At 45.0% G+C, this 25047-nt stretch overlaps 1 protein-coding gene across 5 annotated transcripts in view; it reads right to left on the bottom strand.

Annotated features, from left to right (window-relative positions):
* Window positions 1–6820: 6820 nt before the first annotated feature.
* DHX35 (DEAH-box helicase 35) overlaps window positions 6821–25047 on the bottom strand; it is a 73112-nt gene continuing 54885 nt past the window's right edge. For 2 of the 5 annotated variants that reach the window (XM_063092564.1, XM_063092582.1), the window contains 6 exons: window positions 23963–24040; window positions 22374–22503; window positions 19490–19571; window positions 17071–17142; window positions 16470–16581; window positions 6821–8566 (listed from right to left, as the gene is read on the bottom strand). In XM_063092564.1, the coding sequence (XP_062948634.1) occupies window positions 8519–8566; window positions 16470–16581; window positions 17071–17142; window positions 19490–19571; window positions 22374–22503; window positions 23963–24040 (522 nt within the window). In that variant the 3' untranslated portion in view covers window positions 6821–8518. Of the gene's footprint in view, window positions 8567–12588; window positions 13691–16469; window positions 16582–17070; window positions 17143–19489; window positions 19572–22373; window positions 22504–23962; window positions 24041–25047 lie in introns of those variants that run through there. The other 3 variants (XM_063092573.1, XM_063092590.1, XM_063092600.1) reach the window with 3 other exon arrangements.

Raw genomic sequence — 25047 nt, 5'->3', positions numbered from 1 at the left:
TTTTCTCCTTTAATTTTCTCACCCCATAGCTACCCAAGCACCTCTCCCTGTCCCCATGCCCCCCCAGTTCCTCTCACCTCCCAGACCCTTTTTAATCCCTGCCATGCCAGATCTTCCTTTCCCCTCCCCTCCTTCTTCCTTTCCACGTCTCCTCCTTTCTATTATACAGCTTAGCCTTGAAAATACTACTTTCTAGTCCCCACTTCTCTATTCATCCCCCCATCCCATAATAACAGGACTGTCATTACAAACCTTGCATCTGTGGGGCTATAGGCAGAGATAGTGATGATATTATTGGAAAAAATGAAGATGACAGGACTGGCCGGGTAGCTCAGTTGGTTAGAGCGTGGTGCTGATAACACCAAGGTCCAGGGCTCGATCCCTGTACTGGCCAGCGGGAAAAAGAAAAAAAAAAAAAAAAATGAAGAAAGAATTCAACCCACAGCATGCATGCTCATCCCTCAAACGCTGCGTGCTATGACACATGAACATATCTGCACACATATGAGGCACATTTGTGCATATATGTGTGTTGTAGCATATGTATACACGTGCACACATGCCATGTGTTGTGCTCTGTGCTGTAGCATGTGCACGTGCATGCAAAGGCATGCACAGGCAACTTGGATGCGCGTGTGAGGTACTGTGTACATATATGTGCACACGTGCCATGTGTAAATAGCGTGTGCTGCAGCACAGGCACACTGCAGCACACTCACATGCCATGTGAGCCTCAGGGTTCCACGGTCCAGGCCTCTGTCAAATCGAGGGACCCAGGCCAAAGAGCAGCCAAGCCAAGCCTCCCCCAGTCCATCCTCCCTCCCACTTGCCTCAAGAAACAAAGACAGTTTAGCAAGAACTCTCCAGCTAAGCGGTTTTTTTAAGACCTTCAGCCAGCAGCTGCCGGGCTGAGCTGAACGTCTCACTTTATTAGTGAGTTTGGCCTTGGGTGTCTGGCTGTTTGATCAATCCTGCTGGGGGTCAGTGATATTTCCTCCCACCCCCACCCCTACCCCCACCCCTGCCTCTCTGCCGTACCTGATGAACAGTGTGCCCCTGGACCGCTGATCACCTATTGATTTTCCAGCCCGAGGCTGCATCTGCCTCCAGCTGCCATCTCCAGCCCTGTCACCGGGACCACTTGGTGACTAACTGATTCCCCAGTCCCTTCCCAGCCCCCGCCCTTCACTGTAGCCCCATCTCCCCAGTCCCCTCCACTGGCCCGTCCTGCGCTTCTCCCTTTGTCTGTGTCCAGTCCCTGCCCTCTCACTCAGGGCTGAGTGCTGCAGATGTCAGTGTCAAGGTCTTTTCCCAGTGACCTCCCAAGCAGCCTGGTCTTGAAGCCCAGCTGCATGACCTTGGACAAGTCACTTCATCTCCTCATGCCTCAGTTTCATCATATGTAAAACTAGGGCAATATTAGAACTTACCCATCGTGTATATAAGGCAGCAGTTTCCAAAGTGTGTTCTGGGCACCTCTGGGGGTCCCTGAGACACTTCCAGAGGGTCCATAAAAGTCAAAACTATATTCATAATAATATTCGGATGTTATTTGTCTTTTTTGCTTTCAGTGAAAGTTTTAACTCTCAGCAGAATATTCCAGGGGCTACGTAACATGTGATATCTCAAAAACTTGAATGCAGAAGCAAATATGAAAATCCAGCTGTCTTTCTATTAAGCCTGACATTATAGAGATTTGCAAACATGTAAAACAATTCTCCCGAAATTTTGTGTGTTGGAAAATAAGTTATTTTTCCTAAAAATATGTTATATATGCTAACATGTCGTGTGTTTATTATTGCTCTTTATATAAATTATAAATAAATATTATTAAAATTTCTCAAGTTTGACTCTTAAAATGGTAAATAGTGACAGATACAACCCACATGAACAACAGCTCTTTGAGAGTCTCAATAATTTTTAAGAGTGTAAAGAGTTCCTGAGACCCAAAAGTTTGAGGACTGCTGGTATGAGCTGTTAGCACAGACCTGCCTTACTGTAAGTGCTCAGTAAATTATTATAATTCAGAGTGATTGTCACTGGGAGTTACAGCGGTTTCCCCAGTTGAACTGGGGGGTCTCAGGAGCATGGGTTTGGGGAGGTGGTCCCTGATTAGAGATCTAGTCCCTGCACCCAAATGGCACTTGATCCCTGCATTTGATTCTTGCAACAATCTCATGAGGTTACTTTAAAATGTACCCAGGATGATTTCATTGTAATTACATATTGGTCCACTATCTCTAAGAATTAGCTAGCCATGGGAGGGGCAGTCACTCCCTGAGTCCACAAGACCCCAAGATGTCAACACATCATAAAACACAAAAAACATGATTAATAGAGATAGGTACATACTATTATTATCTCCATTTTACAGACAAGGAAACTGAGGCAGGGGGCTAAGGATCATATCTGAGGCCACACAGTTGGTAGGTGGTGGCCAAGCCCTTAACCACCACACCACACTGCCTCATGCCAGGGCTGCTTCCAGGGCTGGGCTGCTCCCTACTGCTCTCCAACGGACCAGCGGCTGGAATGGGATAGGACCAGGTCTCGCGAACTCTTGCCTGTAACTGTGGCTTCGTGGTGCTGGCACCGACGGGCACAGCTCTGGGATCAGGCTGTGACTTGGAGTACCACATGCTTGAACAGTGCACCTTGGGAGGTGACAGGCCTCCTGTTCCCAGGGCCACTCTGCAGGCACTCAAGGCTGCAGGACGGATGTCCCCAGTGGACAGAAATCAGAACAGGGCGGCCTTGGATGGTCTGGACATCCCACTGGTCCCTCAGATTTCTCATGGCCCATCTGCTCCTCCTTGCAAGTCCTCAAGCTGGCAAGACCCTGATGGTGAAGCCGGGGTCTGTGAGTGTGGCCAGGTCTCCAGAGCTGGCCTCACACCCCTCTCCCGCCCCTCCTCCCCCACTCCACTCTGAAGGACGCGGCAAGCCAGGTCAATAATTAGAACTCCGTAAAGGTTTGCTGGTATTACTTGATTTTTATTACTTATTATTATCACGCACTGGACCTGTACAATGGGGAGATTCATGCCTTCCTTGGGGAGGTGGTCAAGATTTAAGGACTTGGTGGGTAAAGTCCAGCTTTAGATAAAGTGGACAGAGATGGGGACTCAGTCAAGGGCGATGGGGTGAGGGTGGGGTTCCTTCCACTCTAAGGCGCAGGGTACGAGTCGCCCGGTTCTGGTTTCTGTCCCGGAGCAGGACGAGCGTGCCCCGGCTACCCACTCGCGAGGCGCCAGCGCCCTCTGCCGGCCGCGGCGTGCAAGCGCCGGCCCGCGGCGTCTCTCCGGGCCTGAGCTGGGGAGCCTGATACCGGCAAGCTCCAAAACTCCGGGGTGTGGGCCCAGTGCCAGCTGCCTCCGTCTCAGCCGTGGCTGTTTGAGCCTCGGTTCCTCCTTGCAGGGGACGAACGAGGTGGGGACTCGTCTTTTCCCACCCGCAGTGTCCCTGCAACCTCCTCCTAGATGACGTCCAGTCCCACCCCCAACATTCCCCCCACACCACGCATGACACTTTCTGCAATTCCAAACCCCAACATGCCGCTCTTCCTCAGAAGACCCTTCAGAGGTGGTGGTTGTCGCATAAAGCACTGCTTTTATATTAAAACTAAGGAAAATGAGGGAGTGTACATCTGGATCTCGAGGGAAGAAGCAGGCCTCCAAAGCACCAGGCTAGTTAGCCAGGAAGGGGGCCCGTTCTCCCAAGGAAACAGCTTTCTCCAGGTGGGTTCCACTTGCAGATCAGGTGCCTGACGTCCCATCCTGGCCTGATGCTTCCATGACCATTGCTGCCTTGCAATCCACCCAAACCTTGGTGGCACAAAATGACTGCCATTTTATTATGTCTGCAGATTGTCAGGTCAGGGCACAGCGGGGGTGGCTTGTCTCTCTGCTCCTGGATGTCTGGGCCTCCACAGAGGGTGAGTCAAAGGCTTGGTCCTGAAAGCGTTGAGCTGGGGGATTCACTTCCAAGAGGGCATCTTAGCCCCCAGGATGGGCTGGCTGAGGCTGGACTCTACTGGGACTAGTGACCAGAACCTACAAATGGCCTCCTCAGCATCCTACTCTCAGGTAGCTGGCCTGCTTAGGTGGCAGCCCAGTGTCCCAGCAAGCCAGGCGGAAGCTGCATGGCTTTTTGTGACCCAGCCTGGGAAGTCATGGCACCACTTACACTACTCTATTGGGCAAAGCAGCCACTAGCCTGCCTGGATTCAAGAGGAGGAGACATAGATCCCACCTACTTTTCTAAAAGCAGCACACCTAGCACTAGTCCATCTATCAGTTATGTTTTGTGGCCCAGGGAAGGTGTTACCTGGGTAAAGTGTCACCCACATTCCACCTCCAAACTCAGGTGCTCCCTGAAACTCAGGATTGGTCCCTCCATCCCTGCTGGATGAAAGATGGCTGAGAAGGCATTCGCTGAACAAGCTGCAACAGTGGAGGCATGAGGAGAGTGCGGTGGAAAGGGGGTGCTGCAGGAGATGGCTAAAATGCAACATGATTTGATTCAATGCCCACGTCTTAAAACCCAAGTATTTACAGGGAAGGGAAGGAAGGTAGGGCCTCGCAGGAAATAACAGGAAGATTAGAGCACAGGGGCAAGAGTTCTTGCCACTGCCTCTGCCGCTTTGTATCTGCTCTGCCAAGTTGCCAGAAGCAAGGAACCAAATAAAAGCATGGTCCCCTTCTCCTCCATCCATTGCCTGGTGGGACAGCAGTTGGGGGGGGGGGTCACTGCCTCTGTGTGGCCAGCAGAGGGCAGCACAGCACTGCTCTGTAGCATCAGGTGCTGAGCAGGTGAACAGGACTGACTCCACCAGGCCAAACTCGGGGCCAGACTCGGACCCTCCACATTCCTGGCTAAGGATAGGCTGCAGCCTGACTGCAGGGTGGTGTTGTAGCATGTGAGCTCCAGGGATCAGGGACTTTGATGTATTAATTGCCAAATCTCTCAGGCCTGATATGCAGAAGACACGACCGCGTAGGGTCTGAAGGTGTGACATTGGGCTTGTTCCTGGGTGATTCTGAACAGTGTATGTCCAAGCCTGGGTCTGTCCTGAAGCCACCACTGTCCTGGAGTGTCCAGCAGCCTCACCCACCCGCCACTCACACCCACTCCCCCTGGAAATCGCAATGTCCTGAGCCCCTGGACAGGGAGGCTCCACTCCAGACCACTGTGTACCCCTTCCAGACACACTCCTCCCTCTGCTCAGGTCCTGGCCACCTCTGGCCTCTGCCTATCTGTGGGTCCTCATCATTGCACCTGGTCCTTTCCTGGGGGTCTTTCTATCTCCCTTATTTAAATAACAGGAGTCCTCTGTGAAGAAGCAGGGACCTGCAGATCATGGTGCCAGGAGGCTAGGAGCCTTCTGTGACAGTCAGACCTGGAAGGGACGGAGGCTCCTGTTTACTGAGTAACCCCTAGTCCAGCACCTTTCTAGATCCACAGTGGAGCTAACTCCACGACCAGTGCAGGCAGGCAGGCAGGAAGGAAAGGAGGAAGGAAGTTATTATCCCTATTTTACAGATAAGAAAACTGACAGCAAGACAAAAATTGTGTCTTGTCAAAGGTCCCAAAATTAATTGTGGGAGTAGGGCTTACCTGGGTCTTTTCCAGACACAAAAGAATATTTTGTGAATGATTCCATTTATATGAAATTCCAGAAAAGGCAAAATTATGACAGAAAGCAGGAGAGTGATGCCTGAGCCTGGGGCTGGGGGGAGGGTGTTGCATACAAAAGATCATGAGGCAACTTTCTGGATGAAGATGTACTATATTTGATTTGGGTGGTCACTGTGGTATATTGGTTTGTCAAAATTCACTGACTATCCAATTAAAATGAGTGTAAATACCGTATGTAAATTATACCTCATTAAAGGTTTTTTGTTTTGCTTTTCTTTTTTTAATCCAGGTCTTCGGACTGGGATATCAGTGCCCTTGTCCCACCACTCAGGTGACATCCAGTCATGGCCTGCAACGATTATTCTCACACCCAAAAACTGTCAGAATCCCATCTGAGCATGAGCCAGGAGAGCAGTCAGAAGAGGTTGTGGGGGGTGAAGGGCCCTTTAATCCTAATTCTGGCTGAACTAATGGACTAATCAATTGGTAAAAGTCACACGTAAAAACTTTACACTATCTGGGCCCACTAAGAACTGGGCCAGGCAACGTCACAGTTCAGGCGGCTGACGTTGGTTTATTAATCTGGAAACAGGAAACCTACATTGTCTCCCTTGAAGCTGGGTTTCCATGACCCCAACTCATCATTGGGACAGGTAACTGTCCCAGAATCTGCCCTCCTTATGAGTCTGCAGCTGAAATCAGGAACACCCAGGATGATTCAGAATACCCTTCTCAAGCAATGAAAAGTTGAGAGTGAGACTTAAATTTAATAAGTTCCCTGGTGGCCTCCTCCAATTTGCATGTTGGCTCACTAACCTCACCCAGATTTCTATCCCCCTGCAAGGCATTCCTTGGAAAATCAGACACCAGAGCTAATTAAACTAGTTCTAAATCACTAGCAAGCCAATGTTAAGGAGAGAGGGAGCCACATCTAGGGGCAGCAAACAGCTGAAGTTTACACACTCCTCCAATGATAAAAACTCACCACAGGATTTCCAAAGCCCTGGCATATCCAGTTCTCTTTGGCAGATCTGGCCAAATCTAGCTCAGAACGATGCAGGCCAGTTCCAAGGGCAAAAGTGCCAACAGCTGAAATAGAGGTACAAGAGTCCCTGTCAGTTGAGAGTGTAGACCTAAAGAAGAAACTGAGACAAAAATTTAAAGCAAAGTTTATTCAAGCCAAGGTTTGGGACTGCAGCTTGGGAAAACACAAATTCAAGTTGCCTTGAAAATGTGCTCCATCCAGCAGCAGTTACAAATACATTTTTTAAAGGAGAAAGGGAGAACTTAGGGAGAGTTCCAAAGTTGTTTGCCAAGAATTTACATTGGTTTACTAAAATAACACGAGCTACTGACTTGCTGTCCATTGCTCTCTGCATCATAAATTCCAGGAACCTTACAACGAAGATCGAGGGTGGTATTGTTCAACTTGTGATAACATTTGGGTAGTTTATACCCGCTGGGGTAACTAGTCTGGAAGCAGTTGCCAATATGTGCAATTTAACCATTAAACCAGGCAAGGGCGAGGGGGACGTGACTGAAGCCCACGTTTCCATCTCCCTGAGCCTGCTAAGTCTAGGAGATTGAGCTACTCTCAGGAGCATACATCCCATCGTAAGGATGCTGCTCAGCTCAGCAGGAAGGACTTAAAATGATGTAATTTGTCCTACTGGTTCCTTTCTTGGAAACTTGGAGGAGCTTTGCCCAGATAAACCCCATGAGCTACTACCATCTGTCTGTTTCTTCATGAATTTGGGGAGGGCTTTCCAGCGAGTTCATTCGCCTCTACTGAAAAGGATAACGGGGATGTGTGCCTTTCCCTCCTCGGTGATCAGACAAGCCCTGCTGCTGCTGCTGGCTTTCAAATTACCAGTGAAAACTAACTCTACCGTGGGGTATGGAGAATAAATGTGAGTTAAAAGGGCATCAGGAGATCACGTATCTGGTAAAACTGTGCTGTGACAGGGAATGTAAGCAACATGTTGCTCACTGGGTCATTCCTTCCAGGGTAGCAGTGATTCCTGCAGGATATGAGCTGGGAAGGCAATCCCACAACCTTCGCCTCCATGGGGCCACCAGCACACGTCTAAAACCTTAAATAAGAAGGGATAAATGTCCTAAAACCCAGGCTTCTTCCAAATAAACATGAGGCTCCTTCCTTTCACCTTGTTTTATTTCGTTTCTAATTTTCTTTTATCGCCATTCCTCACATCCTACTCCCACCCTTAGAGACACTTTTAACGTGCATCTTCTTGGTTGTACATATTTTTGCAATCCTTATATTGTTTTCTGTGAGCATGCATTTTCAGTTTGTGTCAACAGCCCTGTCCTGTTTACTTTTTTCATTCAGCTGTTTTGAAGGTCTATGTTATATATCGTCTATGGCTAGAAACTGCTCTTTGGTTCTGCATAGCGTCGCCCACTACATTTCCCCTGCAACCCCCCACGGATGGGTGATGTTACTCCCCACCCCCACCCCAGCCCACTGGGGGAGCACCCTCATACATGTCTCCTGTGGAGCCGGGTGAGAGTTTCGTTGGGAACATACACCCAGAGCAGAATTGCTGAGCCATGGGGCATGCACACACCTCACCTGACGGGCACACCAGCTGCGTGGAGGCCTCCATATCTCAGCTTGCACTTCCACTACCCACCCTTCCAATTTTTGCTAATCTAATGGGTGCAAAGTGGTATCTAATTGTTGCTTTAGTTGTGCTTTTCTGATGACCGTGTTGAAGCATCTCTTCTTTGGCTTGGTAGACTTCTGGGTCTGCTTCTATGAAGTGCCTGTTCTCTTTCCCATTCTTTTCTACCGGGGGCTTTTATCGTAGATTTATAGGAGCTCCTCGTATATTCTTGCCATTTAATCCTTTGTTGATGTTTATCTTCTCCCAGCTCCCACACCTAAAGGTAGGCCTTCTGCCAACCGCTAAAGCAAATTAAATATAATGAGATAGGAGAGAAGGGGAGTAGATGAAGTAAAATAAAATGAGAGGTAAATTGTTAAGGTGAATTTAAAACAAGTATATTAAAGGGGAAGATGAAAATAATAGAAGAAAATACTTACAGAACCACCACTGCCACAAAACTAAATGGCATTTTTTTTGTACATAAATGTACAAACCAAGGTGAAAACAAACAAGTAGAGCATAAAGAAGTACAATTTGTAACAATATACATACTAGTAATATTGATTTGACCAACAAATCTCAACATCAAATCAAAAAAATATGTATAATCAATAAAAAATTAATTAATTAAATAAATAAAACCAAGAAGTTAAAATAACTGTTAAGGAAAAAAATACTTTTGAAAAGAGTATAAAAACAAAGAAAATTACATTTGTATTCTTTTTAACTTTGCAGTAAAAAGGTTAATAACGCTTACGTCCAAGAGGTCAAAGGGGCAAAGCACACCCACAAGTAAAACAAAAATCTAAAGAACAGTTAAGAGAAAACGCAGTGACAGCAGATACCAGGCAAACCTGAGACTGTACTTGAAATCAGAAGCTTAAAACGGAAAAAAAGCAATCAAATGAAAATGGCTAAAATAATTGAGGGTGGGCCGACAAGTCCGTATCAGTCAATTCCTGCTCTTAGGGTCCAGGGGACCAAACACAGAGGCCCACAGCAGTGGTCAGGAGGCAGGAAGGAGCCCTGTCTACCCTTGGATCACACAGGGGTTTGCCCGTCAGGCTAAGGCCTGCAAAAAGCCTGGTGAGGACATTTGTATTCAGGTACATGATGAGTAGACAAGGACTCAGAAGCCTTGGGCAGTAGCCAGTGCTGGGCCTTCACCTGGCTATGGAGACTCTGGGGCATTAACTACTGTACCCCACCCACACTGCCTCATGGACCTCCCAGCCTCTGTGGCTTGCTCACTGCCTTCAGTAGAACCTACCAGTGGCAGCAGAGACCACATACGCCACAGGCCAGGGAAAATGATGCGCTGGTAATCTCTTTGGCCCCTCAAGCAGGCAAGGAGACAGCCTGTTTGAACAAGTTCAGTACCACCCAGAGTACACAAGGTTACATCTCCATGATTCACCAGGGATGTCAACCCATTATCTTTGCTTGCTAAAGGGAGCAATGACTACGAAGACCCAGGACTGCAAGCCCTCCCCAGACCACCTGCCATGCAAACTCTAGCTACTCCCCCAAAGTGGCCAGCTATTTGCAAAATTATTTGATAGGCTATTTCCAGTTCGAATGGCTCAGAAAAAAATAGGTTAAACTGATAAAGCCAGAGTTCCATCATCCTGCAAATCCAGATGAGTCACTGGAGAGTGGAAAATATCTGACCTGATCTTGAGGTGAAGAAGGGATATGGGGGCTGAGACCTGCTAATTTGAATCGTTCCAATGAGATATAAAGACAGGTAGTCCTCCCGCTGCTCCAAAAGTTCACTGAAACTCAGTTGCTTGGCAATTAAGATCCATTTTCCCACAGCTAGGATGCCTGGTGCTGATGCTACCAACTGGCCCATGCAGTCCTCAGTCCACAGCCCAGGGGTTCCCAGACTTGGAGATTTCATCAGCCAGTTTTTGTTTTCATTTTGAGGTAGTTTTTAATTGGTGACTGATGTAGGATTACTGGCATATTATTTTTCCAAGAAAAGCAACAACAAAAAAACCCACTACCATCTAATATCACCATTGTTTTGTAAAAGAAAACGTTTTAGCACCAAGAAAAGACTAAAGGATGGTCTTTTATGTAGAATAAACTTAAACTTTACAAAATGCTCATTACATGTTTCTCATTTTTGCAGGAGTCCAGAAAATTCATTACGGGCTGACACTGGTGCCCACTGCTACCACCTACCTGGAGCTGAATTCCAACCTCCCCTCCCCACCAATCACAGTGCTTTAGGGAAACAGGCAAGTGGGTTCAGGTTGGGATCTAAGCACATGTGAAGGTACAACCAACCTGTGCAAAAACAAGTTTATCTACTTTCATTCAAATCCGGTGCCCTGACCTCCCAGCTGGGGGCTCACCTTCCCCTCAGGCTGGATGTCCTCATGTTTCAACTCCTGTCTCCTTCACCTGTGATTCCCTAGCCCACCATTTCATCAGACCATCTGAGATGGAGCTTTTAAAACTACAGATTCCCAGGTCTCACTATCAGAGATCTGGACCAGTAGTTCTAGGATGGGGTCTCATGGTCACCCCGATTTAGGAACCTCATCCTTGTGCCCCCACCACCCAACCCTACACCTGGCCAGCAGCAAACGTCCTTGCTCAGGCTATGAATGACTGCCCTGAGCTGTCAGCGCTGGGTCCTGGAAAGTCAAGTTGAGAGCAGGGACGGGATGCCAGAGGAGCAACCGAAGACAGAACAGCAGAGCCTAGTCCACGAGGTGGAAGCAGCACAGGGAACGAACGGGCTGTGCTGCCACCAGAACAAAACAGTTGAGATAGAGGAGTACTGAGCTAGGGGACTATACAACTCTCCTAGTTCATGGCCAAAGTGAAAAGCCCAGCAGTGAGGGGATGCACGGGGCAGCAGAACTTGAGAATGATCTTCACTTCCACAAAAAACGTCTTGTGGTGGGGGAAGCCTCTTTAGCGTGCTGCCCTGGGCTCTAAATGCCCTCACGTGGCCTCCACAATCCCCTGACAGCCTGTCATTCTCGCTGTCCAATCCATCCTGGGCCACTCATCCAGCTATCTGTGGTCAAGCATCTCCACCCCCCTCCCTGTGCATGCACACAGCCCCACGGCTCAGCAACATCTGCTGACTGGACTGAGCTACCAACAAGAGCATGGACAAACCCAGGGGGCTCCTTGTGATGGCAACATCCAACCCACAGGGAAACCAGCTGGAGAGAACTGGCAGGGTCTATGCAAGTCACAATACAGAAAGTGCCCCTCTCTGGGCCAAAGGACACCACTGCCTCCACGTTTTCCAGCACCAACTCCCCTCCACCCTCTCAGCTTGCTTCAGAGGGAAGACACAGCAATGTTGCGGGAAACTTCCCTAACAGTATTTGAAGACCCATGTGGAGCCCAAGGGAACTAATTCTGTGGAACTACTTGGGGACAAAGTCTTGTGAGCAATGAGGCCCTGCTGTCATGGCTGTGGGCTGCCAATGGGGCCAGGGACAAAGGACCTGCAAGAGACAATGTTAAAAGCCGCTATTCCTCTCACCCTGGCTGGGACACTGCTCCCTGTCAAGGTTGTGTGGTTCTGCAGATATGTATCAAGGGAGCCCCCAGCCAAGGTCATGGGATTTTGCAGGTGCAGGCCTCTGACAATGAGGATCCATCTCCACCCACAATGGGCTGTCACACACTATGGGATGCAAAATTGGGAGGCCTGCCCTGGTGAGGCAGCCTGCTGAGATGTGGAAGAACAGAGGGGACAGAGGTATTCAGGATCGGGCACCCAAAGGGAGAGGGAGCAGGCAAAGGTGTGCCTGCCTCAGTCTGCTCCCTCCAGGCCTTCCATTTTGGATCTCGAGGCTCCATCCTGAGGGTGTGGACCCTGTGCCTTTTTCCCCTTCCACGCAACATAAGCTTTTTAGGATCGGCCCTAGTCCTAAAGCCAGTCTTTAAAAATAATGTGTTGCTGATCTCTCCACAGAAGATCTCAACTGGAAACAGGCCAGAATTAGCATTTCTTTGGGACTCCTTTAAACAATGATCCATGGTTTGCTTTAATAAGGTCTAGAGGGTGTTCAGTCACATAATCTTGTGTTATGGAGCTTCCCATGTCCATGTGACCCGAAAAGCTGCTGTATGCCACAACAGGGTTTTTAGTACTATCAGGCCCTCATTCAGAACAATTAGTTGGACCATCTTAAAATACAGACCATGAGAACCATGGATGGGAGGGAATACATTTACTTTAGGTATAAAGATTTACTATTATTAACAAGTTATCAGTATTATTTACATGTTTATAAAATGGAAATAAAAATGACATACATGTTTGGTGCCAAAAGTGGCACATCCAAACTATTATCAGTACAAAAATAAATTTTCAAGCTATGCGTTTTTTAAAATAAATGTCACTGAAACAGCAAGGGGAAAAAAATCTGTATCGGTCATGTGTTGAAATGCAAACAAGCATTATCACAGCAAAGAAGCCCTGGGGTAACAATAAAACCAGTACCTGCTGGAAAAGCTACTCCCTTGCAAGAACCCAAGCAAACAAACAAAAAACAAATACACAATCATTATGTTCCTGAGCTACATAAGTTTAGAGCATCTAAACTATTTTGAATTCCTGCTAAAAAGGCCCCCCATGGAGTCTGAGCTAATGAACTCTCGCTAGGGCCCAGCTGTTGGCACCAGGATGTGGTACTGTACTCAGAGGAAGCCAAGCCTACTTGTGAAATACAGAAATCCTTGGCCAACAAAGGGCAGTGCACGAGTCCTCTTTGTCCATTACCAATCCCTTGCAAGCTTACTGGCTGCAGATAAACAGGGACAAGGGCAGAGTAAAAACAGAGGCTACTTGGTTTGGGAGCCCTTGTGTCCACCAGATGTGTCCCTCGGTGATTTTGGCAGAAATCCCCGGTGTTTCCAAGGTCTCACCCCTTTGTAGATACATGCTTGTTCATACCCGGCAGCAGCCTTCGTTGGTCAACACAGCTGTGGCCCCAGCAGAGAAAGCAAAGCCAGCCTAGCAAATCCTCTGTCCAGCCCACGTGGTGCTTCAGCCTCCAGTGGCTAACCTTCCCCCCACTGCCCATAAAGCTGGAGGGTTGTGAGCCTGTGCAGTGGTATCCTGGGTGAGTGAGAGAGCTGAGTGAGCCCAAGAGCATGGCCCAGCCAACTCCACTCAGCCTGGGTACAACAGAGCAGGAGGCCTGTCTGTGCACAAACTCCTCCGGATCCCAGCAGGGAATGCAAGTGCTAAGGGGGCGGGAAGGAAAGGGGCAGGGAACGGGCTGCAGCCCACTTCTGAGCAGCTGAAGGTTCCACAGGAGACTGTGGTGGGTCCAGGGGCAGCTGCATGGAGGAGAGGACACCAAGAGGTCCCTGCAGCCACAGCTGAGCTCTGCTCACTGGTCCTGGACCTTGGCCCTTTTGGCTTTCAGGGACAAGTGCTACAAGACAAGAAAAAACATCATAGTTGGGGCTGATGAGACAAAGAAACCAGACTTCAACATAACTCCCATATGAATGACCAAATCAAACCTTCCATCTGGTCCACACCTTCTCCACAAATGCTATACCCCTCAGGAAACAGTCTGGAGGGAAACAGCTCAAGTGACCAGTAAAGAAAACAGGCCTTAAGTTCATGGCTGACCCTGGTTATACAGGGCTCTGCAGAAGCTGTCAATGAAGGGTTTTCTTTTCACAACATGGCTCCTTCTGTCCCAACCCACAGGACAGCCCCCTACAACCAAACACCCATGCTTAGGAGACTGGACTCAGGCTGGAGATGACCTCAAATTTCTAAGAAGTTCCTGACAATGGTCAAGGAAAAGTACCCTATCCTTAAGGATAAGGGACTCAATCAATTTACCACACATCTCAACATGCCAATTAACTATGCTCAAGGATGAAGATAAAGACAGCCCCTGCCCTCACAGAGGGCTTGAGCTAGCTGGGAAGACAGGAAAAGGACACCTCCTAGTGACTTTTTTTTCTGGAAATGTCACTCTCTACCAACACAAATAACATATGAAGCATAACACTATAATCATGGGCATCAGATAATAGGATTGAAGTATAAAAATATTCTTTACATTCTAAAGTAAAGATAAAAGTGCTAGAAATCCTAAACTATGCATTTGAGGCACAGTATACCTTGCTGACCAACTGAGGCATACCTGATACCCCATTAATAATCATAAACAAATAACCAAAAGACACTGCAGGCATGCCAGTCTAACACATGGTGAGAGTTCTCACCCCCTGACTGCTCAGTACCCCAACCCCACTTCTTAGCACACCACGTGACCTCATGAGAGCAAGTCCCACTGCCCACAGAGAGAATCACAGGCCCTGAAAGGATGCAGGTACGAAAGAAGACACAGCACGCCACCAAGTATACGTGAGAGGTGACAGTGAACAGGACCAGGTCTAAATGAGCTACAGGAATTCAGACTTCCTATCCACTTATGCTTGATAAAGGACCAGTACAGGTTCTTGCAAAGGCCAGGTTAAAAAGGTTTTTTCCCAAGATAACAAAGATTCCTCTGAGAATCAGGCGGAAAAACTGAAGAACTAGAAGGCAAATCTCTGAACAGGTCTCCCTGTCCAGCTGTGTGTGGGCTCACTGAATTTCTCTGAATTCTCTCCTCCCTGCCCTTTACCTGATGTGACCCCTACAACTTAAGTCAGAAGCCTTAGCTCGGGAATGGGAGATGACGCCACTCTGCCTGTGAAGCCATTTTTGGTGCTCGTTTCTGGAAAGAATGTTGAGCATAAACAAAACTGACTTTGAACCATTTCAGGGCTCTTTACAGGGTGAGAGTGACTCTCTGAAAAATAATGCTGACAGTAAGTCACCAAGGGTGCCAGGAACAGAGCTGCGGGTGATCTGTGGCTGTGGATGGGTATGGAGTGCTGCACTGTGTTCAACAAAGCAATATCTACCATACATGGGCAACCACTGGAGATCTGGAAAATTCTTGTAGTCGATCTGTTTTGGACAAGTTAATGGTACAAGAATACTTCAAAACACTCATAAAAAGATTCGTATTATCTTTCAATTCTATTTTTCCATGAACTTTTTGAAGTACTCTACAGAAGTGCCTTTGGATTATTTAGTTTAAGAAGCGGTCAAGTTTCTCTGGGGGTTTTGGAACCCTCGTTGTACAATGAGGTTGTTACACTAAGTGATTTCTAAAGGTCCCAGCCTCTCTAAAAATACTCCGATCACAGTGGAGGTGACGGGCTGACAAACAGTTATTGGAGAGAAGAGACAAATGCAGAAGTTCAGGCTTGTCATCTTCTTCAAATTTCTGAGCTATCTGCCCTTTAACTTTGTGGGTCTGACCTAAAGAAACTAGTTTTTGAGCTGAGAAGGGAAAATGACTCAGCTTCTAGGCTAATTCTGTTCTCCAAGAATCTATCTGAATCCAGGTGATGTCAGGCACATCCTTCCTAACTGCTTGCATCCTACCACTTTAACAAGCCCTTGTATAGCCGCACTGTTCTTCTCACAACTTCTAGTTTGCATTTCTAACACTTCTCTTGGACTCCTGAAGTCTGCTGCTTTCCACCTGAGAGGAGGTTTTTTTTTTTTTTTTTAAAGATGACCGGTAAGGGGATCCTAACCCCTGACTTGGTGTTGTCAGCACCACGCTCTCCCAAGTGAGTTAACCGGCCATCCCTATATAGGGATCCGAATTCGTGGCCTTGGTGTTATCAGCACCACACTCTCCCAAGTAAGCCATGGGCCGGCCCTTCCACCTAAGAGGTTTTGAAGGAAAAGATTTTCTTTCACTACAGGTTTATTCTTATCAACCCAATATAGCACAAACAACACACTCTGCATTTTTTTTTTTTTTTTTTTTTTTTGGCAGCTGGCTGGTACGAGAATGGAACCCTGGACCTTGGTATCATCAGCATCATGCTCTAATCCACTGAGCTAACCAGCCAGCCCCACACTCAGCATTTTTATCAGTCCCTGCAGTTGATCTGGTTTCTGATATCTGTATCAGGATGTGCAAAGAACTATAAAGATTTTAAATATTTTTTGTTTGACTGGATAAGAATTAAATATCATAAGAAGATTTTAAAAGGGCAATTTCCCTTGACAGTGCCAGAGTGGGAGGGATGAGAAGACCCTTCCACTTACAGGGTCACAAGCTCAAATCTCTCCACGAGTTGGGGAAGTGAATGAACACAGGAAGCAGGACTGTTCATTCCTACCGTTCCTTGCTGATAAAAGTGTGGAGCCAGCTCCAACAGCCAAGTAGATTCAATGGCCGTCACGTCTCTCATGTAATACTTGGAGGTTTGTATAACTTCATTGTAGATAACCCTGAAACAAGAAGGGAGCATGAGCTAACTTCCCATATCTTATGATGATAGTCAGGAAGCACGATTAGCGCTGATGACTTTTTTCCCTTTACCTTTACCAGGCATCTGTTCCACATGCCAGGCACTGCACTAAACACACGCATTCTGTTGCTCACTCAAGCCTCACGACCTGAGTGGTGGGTAATGGTGTGCCCATTTCACAGATGAGACTCTTAAGTTTTACATGACAGTGCAGAATTTAGATCTAGTCAATGGATGAAAATGAATGCCTGTTGAGGGGATGAGTGAGTAGACAAATACCACCATTTGCATAAGGAGATCTTCGATAGAGCAGAAATTTTACAGACGACTTGGCATAACAAAGTCAACTAATGTGTACAGAGCGCTTGTTTTCCAGGCCCTGTGCCAGGTACTGGTGACCCAGAGATGAACATGAGCTGGGCTCTGCCTTCAAAGCAGTCACAAGGCTAAGTGGCAGGAAGGGGCTTACCAGCGAGGTGGCTTTTCTGCATAGAGGACTGACGCAGGGTGTATGTGCAGTTCATGATCGTCACGGATAGTCCTTATGAAATAGAAGAATTTTGTCTGAAGCACATTTTAAATGCTTATAGCAAGACTTTCCCACAGATGTTTATAATATCACCAAAAAGTGCATGCAGATTGAACTTCACAGGAACAAAACAATTCTCTCCATCTTCTTGTGCCCTTTTTTGACACCTCCCCTTGCTGCCACCCCAGAAGTCAAGAATAAATCATGCAAAAGAGGGAAGAAAAGAAAAGCAACATGTGGACACTTAGAAAAAATATTTAGAAATATAATGTTCTGCCTATGTTTATCTTCTGCAGGCTCTCTTTCAAAACAATTTCCTTTGGGACAGAAATAATATGACGGTATTTCAAAAAGTTTCTGGATAAAAAGAATTAAAAGATAATACAGGGCTCTCTGGTTAGCTCAGTTGGATACAGCATGGTGTTATAACACCAAGGTCAAGGGTTCAGATCCCCATACCAGTCAGCCACCAAAAAAAACGACTGTAGGGAGAGGTAATAATAGTGAAAAAAAGACACTCAATATTAGACAATTAATTTCTCTGAAACAGTATTTCCAATTCCAACCCAGATTTGATTGTTTAATTCAAAAAATATTTACTGAACACACAACTATCAGTAAGATCAGATCATAAGAGAAAACACTAAGAGACGAGATGTTGCTGCCCACACCACAGTTAAGGAGTGTTTCTGTGGGCATCAGGAATCTGGTTGTTGGGGGAAGTGCTCCAAGCACCGTGACCAAGCTCATCCCAAGCACTGTAATAAAGCCAGCATCCTGGGGTCCTGGCTTTCTTACCAGGTGGTGGTGAGCTGATCGACACTGAACTTTGTCTCCAAGGAATGACTGGCCCTGGAACCTCTAATGTAGGCCATAGTTTCGTTAAGGACACTGATGGAAGAATTTTTAAAATGCCAGTAGAAATTGCTAATTAACACTCCTGAGGAGAGCGGAGGCAATGAAAATGACAAGTGAGCAGTACTCCCTGGGAAAGATGTAAGGCCTCTGGAGAGGGGAGGGTGTCACCTCCAAACTGGAAGAATTGCCTCAAACATGGACAACTCAAAGTAGGGAGGGGGAGATTGTATGATGGGCAACAGAATCATGATACTGATGGGCTAGAACACTTGGCCTGCAGTAACAAATAGAACCTACTAGAGATAAATGTAAAGTGCTATCCTTAAGTTCTAACAGTCAGCTACTAGGACACTAGATGGAGCAGATGTGGCTGCCAAAATAAAAAATGTTCAGTGCAACTCTGGACTTATTAACAGAAGCCCAGTATCCACAACAAGGGATATCTTGGCTGACCTCAAGATAACAGACCTGTAAGATTTCCTAAGGGGGAAAAAAAAAATTAATGGCAAAATAATAGATGGAGGAAATCCAAAGAAGACCTGGGGAGAAAGCCTTTTGATCGTTCCTTTATTAAAGAATAGAAAACGATGACAGCTATGCATTAAACAGAACACAATGAAGTTAAGAAACTAAAGCAAGCCAAGGAACAGAAGACAGACTAAAAGTAATAATTCAAAGAACTGGAACGATGTAATTTAGAGAAAAGAAGGCTAAGCTATGCTTTAGTTTTTATTGTATTTGAATATACTAACAGCTACTAGGAAGGCATCAATCATCAGTGATTTTCTATGGCTAGAAAATGGAACTGGAGGGCCGGCCCGTGGCTCACTCAGGAGAGTGTGGTGCTGATAATACCAAGGCCACAGGTTCGGATCCTATATAGGGATGGCCGGTTTGCTCACTGGCTGAGCGTGGTGCTGATGACACCAAGTCAAAGGTTAAGATACCCTTCCCAGTCATCTTTTATAAAAAAAAAAAAAAGAAAAAAGAAAATGGAACTGGAATAGGTTATAGATTGTAGCAGGAGATACCTCCAGCAGATGAAGAAACACTTGCCAACCTTCAAAGACACCAAATGTGGCCACAATGTATTGGAGTAGCTGGTGACTTCACTCCTGTGGATCTCTAAAAACATAATAAACTACCCAAGGGCAAAAGTAACTTCTCTGGGAAAGATCACCTTTAAGGGTTCCTTCCAGTCCTATCATTCTATTATTACAATTGAAATACTACCAGCTTCTAGACATGTTAATTGTCATCCTTCTAAACACACATTACGACATGCAGATGTGCTGAATATTTAAGAAATATTTACAGAAAGTTAAGATATTTTGCTTAAAGCTATATAGCTAAACTCAACCCAGTTTTGGAAGAAGGAATGATAATAAATTAAAAATAATTATTTAACTTCTCTAGCATCTCTGAATGTCAGCTTTCTGTGGGTTTGGGTCATTTTTAAGATTTCTCCTTTAACAAATGACTTCACAAAGCATCATGTTACCTATAAGCTCCAGTAGAATGAAACCTCGCCGCATTTGCAAAGAATCCCGAAACAATGCACCTCAGCACCGGATCTGGATCACCTACACAAGGTAGCAAAGAGAGCAACAGGTGAGACCCTGGCCTGCCCCATGCTCTGTGATGCCCCGGATACAGCCCTACCCCACCCCAGGCTGCTGCAAGCCACCTCGAAACCATCTCCAGAACCAGCGCTGCCCTGTGCCTCCTAGTGCTGGAGACCTGCCCTGGTGCCCTCTAAGGAGGTTCCCATTTCCCACAATGGATGCTGAGGAAAATAATGCTGGAATGCTCCTCCCTTGTGGGACTCCTCCAACAAATGACTGGACCAAGGCTAGGCACCAAAACCTAAGGGAGCCAGTGACCACAGAACTTCTTAAGAGAGCACCTTGTGGGAATGGTGTTCTTTCCATAAAGCACAAACTGGAATTCTATACTACAACATTATTTCTGTGGTTATAAGCTACAGTGTGCAATTCTTCACATTTTTCAACAGTTCCATTTTAATTAGTGTTTCTATTGCTACAACAAACCTCTTCCATGGATAAAGCTTCCTCATTTACTAGATGTCCACAGGACAAATTCCAAATTATTATGCAAAAGGATAATGTCATTTTTATGGTTTATGACATACCATATTTCATCATTTCTAAGAGTTGCTTTTTTTTTTTTATACTTTAACTCACTGAAATCAGGACAGCATTTTTTTCTCTATCAGTGATACATAAAATGATGTGTCTTACACATGATGGTATCTTAGATCCAGTGAAATACAGTATGCTGCTAAATAAGTTCCTAAAAGTGATACTATTTGCAAAGCCATCAACAATATTTTAAAATGTCAGCTTCACTACACTCTTTCTTTTTTGGTGGCTGGCCACTAAGGGAATCCAAACCCTTGAACTTGGGTCACTACACTTTACCAGCAATGTTTTGGCAAAAAGGGTAACCTTCTTTTATTTTCCATTTATTTGAGAACTATCAGTGTATTTCTTCTTTCGTTAAGTTCTCTATTCCAATTCTTTGTCCATTTATCAACTTGGAAACTAGTGATTTTTCTAAATAGGTTAAATAAAATCATTCTATAAGAAAGTTTTTAATCTTTTATCTCATGACTGCTGAAAATATCTTTTACTATTTGCTTTCTTTTTTTAACATCTAAATGTTTTAAATTTGCATGGCATTTATTTAGTCTCCATGATTTTCTCTATTGTTCCTAAGCCCAGAACTGATGATATCTCAAGTCTGCATTTCTAACCACGACCTGATCCAAGACTCAGTCCTTTCTCTCCAATTGCCTATAAGAAATTTCCATATAAAACATGCATTCTTATCAGGAGCAATATTGATTTTCAGGGGTAAAAATTGGTGCTTGGGGATAAGGGTAAGGGGGATAGCTCAGATATTACAATGGTTTGTAGCCCTCCATTGCTCAACCCTACCTTATAAATCTTATTCCTTAACATTTAATTTCTCTCGTTAGGAAGAATATAAATTTAGTGTAACTTTTCTACTGGGCAGGGGGTTGATAATGAAAACCCAATTAAGAAACACAGATGTAGAAATAAGGCTGTCATCTATCCATAAGGCTGTCATCTATCTGCTAGGTGACAGGAGCTTGATCACCTTCTCTCCAATTAGCTGCCCCTGAAGCATCCTGTTTTTGTAAATGACACCAACATGACCCAATCACCCAGGTTTCAACTCTTCCCTCTCTTGTGAGCTTATTTATTCATCAAATATTCTCTGAGCATCTAACATGCGGCTCACTCCAAGCACTTATCTCCACAGTCCTCCTTGCCTAGCACACCTCTTGCCCCATGTTCTGATTCAACCAGTCCCTAATGCCTGGCCAGACATGCACCACCCCCTCAAGGCTGGGTTCAAGTTCTGACCACACTATATGCTCACTGTGTGATCTTCCACAAGTTACTTTTGTTTCTCAGCTTCATTTTTCTCATCTATCAAATGCAGATAACAGCAGCACACATTTCACAGGGCTGTTGTGAGCATTAAGTGAACTAACATATAAAACACTCAAAACCTTGCCTTTCACTATTTGCTTCCTCTTTTTTTTAACATCTAGATGTCAAAACGTTAACAAATACTAGTGATGCGTACTAGTGGTGTTGAGAATGTGGCTGTGTACCTGGCACACAGAAGACATTTAAGACAGTAGCTGAATGAATGAGATGTGTCACGTCCTCAGAAGTGGGGGCTTGTGAGCCACACAGATCCAACTCTGCTGATTACCAGCTGTGTTGTCCTGAACTTAATTTAACTTCTCCCTAGGACTTTGTAACTCATCCATAAGATAAAGATAACATCACCTACACCTCACAGAGTGGAAGATTAAGTGAGCAAACATTTATAGAACTCCTGCCTGAGTGTAACCTACTGTGTCTTTGATTAATGTTAGTCACTGTCACTGCTAGAGACCAGAGGTGATGGCTTACACAGTACTTCTCCACCTTACCCTTAGTGACTGTCTAGGCTAAACACATACTTGTATTTGAAAATAAAATGTAACTCTTTATGTAATAGCCATAAGTATCATCCACATGAAAGTAATTTTTCTTGCAAAGCCTGTATGGGAAAATTAATTATATGATGTGCAATGACATGAATGTTAAGTGTTGTCACAGGCTATGAAATTCTTTTAGTAAGAACACCACTCAGAAATAAAAATGGACCTCCTTGGAAAAAATACGCACCTTCAGCTTTTCATGGACTCAGGCTATTCAAAATGTGAAACCCAGGGTGGGTACAGAGCACACTGTACTGCCTCACACCAGCCCAGCATGAGAACTTTAAGATGCAACTGAACAAAGAAAGGAAAGTCAAGAGCTGTGGCAATTTATTCTCACCTTCGCTAGACTCCTTGGGTACTTGAAACTTGATAAGAAGCTTTTTCAATTGTTCTCTCACGGTCGCAGCTCTGACAAGACCCTTGTAATTCAGGAAATGTTCCTGACACCACTGAGAGCTTTTATTGTGCTATAGAACAACCCAGACATAGAGAGAGTTAGAAAAACACAGAAATGTTCTAGACTAAGGCTACATTGTGATTATATTTATTTTCTCTTCCCTCATTTGCTTATTCAGTGGGACAAGATCCCCAGACTGTAACTGGCTCTTTTTTGCCCCATCTCTCAAAACAGATGTTAGCAACCATGCTCACATCTGACTGCTCTGTGAGTTCACTCTCTGTGCTAGGGGCAAATGAGAACTTAATGACAAGCAGAGTTGTTTTCAGTCTTAAATACCTACAAGAGACGTGAACTATCAGAAAGAACCACTTCCCTTCGGTTCTTTTTAAATCAATTTTTCTTCTTTGGCGGGCTTCAGTGTATCACTTTATTACACTATAGGCAGGCAATATGGCACATACCAATGTAGAAATAATTTGTGAACCATTATTATTTGTCCCCACAGTATGATTTTTCTATCAACAGTGCTTAATATTTTTCTGCATTTTTAAGTGTGATCAGTATATCTTAGATTAAATTTTTGCTGTGGGAATGTACCTCTAAAATTATATTCTAAGCCAAGAAGCAAAGTATTTTAAATAAGAAAATCTAATTTGTAGAGGATTTTCCAAGAAGGCATCTGTAGAAGAATGCAATATAGACCTATACCTACATTCTACTGCGAATAAAGCTTCAGATTGGAGATGGTACACAGTGCTTGAATAAAAGAATTCTAACTGATTTGACCAATCCATAAGTCTCAATAAGAGATAAGCCTTTTTTATGGAAACTCTTCACTAACTAATCTCCCTTAAATCTATGGTAAAACAAAAATTTAGTATTTCTCCTCTTCTAAAAAGGTATTTAAGAAATGAATACTGAAAATCTGAAATATCATACCCTTTCCTTTATAGGGGAGGTTTCTTTTTCATCATCTTCATCAGTTTTAGATATCTCTTTTTAACAATTTCTAATGAGAACTTCAAGCGGTATTATTTGCTCTCAATTTTATAGAATATTAAAAACACTAAAAGATAATATTACTTATGACTAAACATTGGTAAGATATGCACAGATCCTCGCCTACAGCTTTGAAAATTCAACCCCAAACTACCAGCTGCTCTCAGCCCCATTTATCTGGCAGAAAATACAAGAGAACGTCCTTCTCAAATGCTGCCTCTCTATCCAACAGCATGGTGGATGTGAGACATAGTGAGGCCAAGCTGTCAGCCCACTGCTAGTGAACCACATCTCTAGGCAAGGAAGAGCAATAAACAATTCCGGGGTTCTTCTCTGCAATACTGAACCAGACACTCAGACAGGAAGCCCAATCCACCAATTAGAAGTACTGGCAATAAACCTAATAAGAAAATAAAGGGGTCTCTCGGCCTTTCCTTTATGAACAGAACTTCCAGGATGCTCACTTCTAGATCACTTCAAGTAGGTGGGTGCATGGAGGGGGCCCTTTGAGTGGGGGCTGCTCTTACTTTGATAAATGCTTCGTATACATTGAGCATAGTGAGATGATCGCCCTCTTCGACAGCAAATTTTCGGTGCACTCGAATCTGGAAAGAATAAAGTAATTTTTAGAAGCTGCCTCCTGTGAGCCACTTGTAGCAGGGAGGTAACACTATGTAGGATGAACAGCACATGGGTTGTGGATTCAGAACCCTGGTTCACACCAGTCTAGCTCTGCCCTATCCTAAAAGACCTCAGACTGGTTACTTAACCTTTCTCAGCCTCCATTTCCTTACCTGTAAAATCGGGAAATCAAACCTCTCTGTTAAGATTGCTCTGGATTAAGATAATTTACTATAAACTACCTGGCACAGGAATTTGATACATGTTAGTGTCTCTCTCTTCCTCGATCCAGTCAATACCACCTCTTTCAGAAGAACTCCTCCTAGCCCCCAACAGAATATAGGTTGCAGGAGGGCAGGGGCTGATGTCTGCCACATGGTATACACTCAGCATTCCCAGGCTACCACCAGCATCACAGCCCTTTCCCACTCCACCACTGAGTTCTTCTTTCTGTAAGACCTTGGTCAATGCCATCTGTTCCCATGGGCTAAAGGAGCGGCATATACAATATATACACAAGTATGCAAATATACTTATTAACTTCAGAATTTTATCTTGGGATGAAATACCTCATAATCTTCTTTCCTTCCTTCTTTCCGTCTATTCACTGACTCATTAACAGATATTTATCAAACACCTACTGTAGACCAGGCACTGTGCTAAGCATCTGAGATACAATAGTAAGTAAAACAGTGGTGGGAGAGAGACAACAAACAAAATATATAGGCAAAATATATAGCATAGCAGGTGGTAAGAAGAGTTTCCACTGAGTGTTTGTGTGGGGAAAAAAAAAGCAGCAGCATCAGGGGAGAAAAATAAAGCAGGGAGTAGAAATGGGATATACTGCGATGTTAAACAGAGTGGCCAGAACTTCAGTTTTCTCACCTTCAAAGTGAGTTTTCTGCAGTAGGATTATTACGAAGGTTAACGAAACAAACAAACAAAACCGAGAAAATGGACATAACCACCCAGGCACGGAGGCAGGAAAACT

Source organism: Cynocephalus volans, chromosome 1 (assembly GCF_027409185.1).
Source record: "Cynocephalus volans isolate mCynVol1 chromosome 1, mCynVol1.pri, whole genome shotgun sequence".
NCBI classification, from domain to species: Eukaryota; Metazoa; Chordata; class Mammalia; order Dermoptera; family Cynocephalidae; genus Cynocephalus; species Cynocephalus volans.
This window is presented reverse-complemented; position numbering and strand designations above follow the sequence as displayed.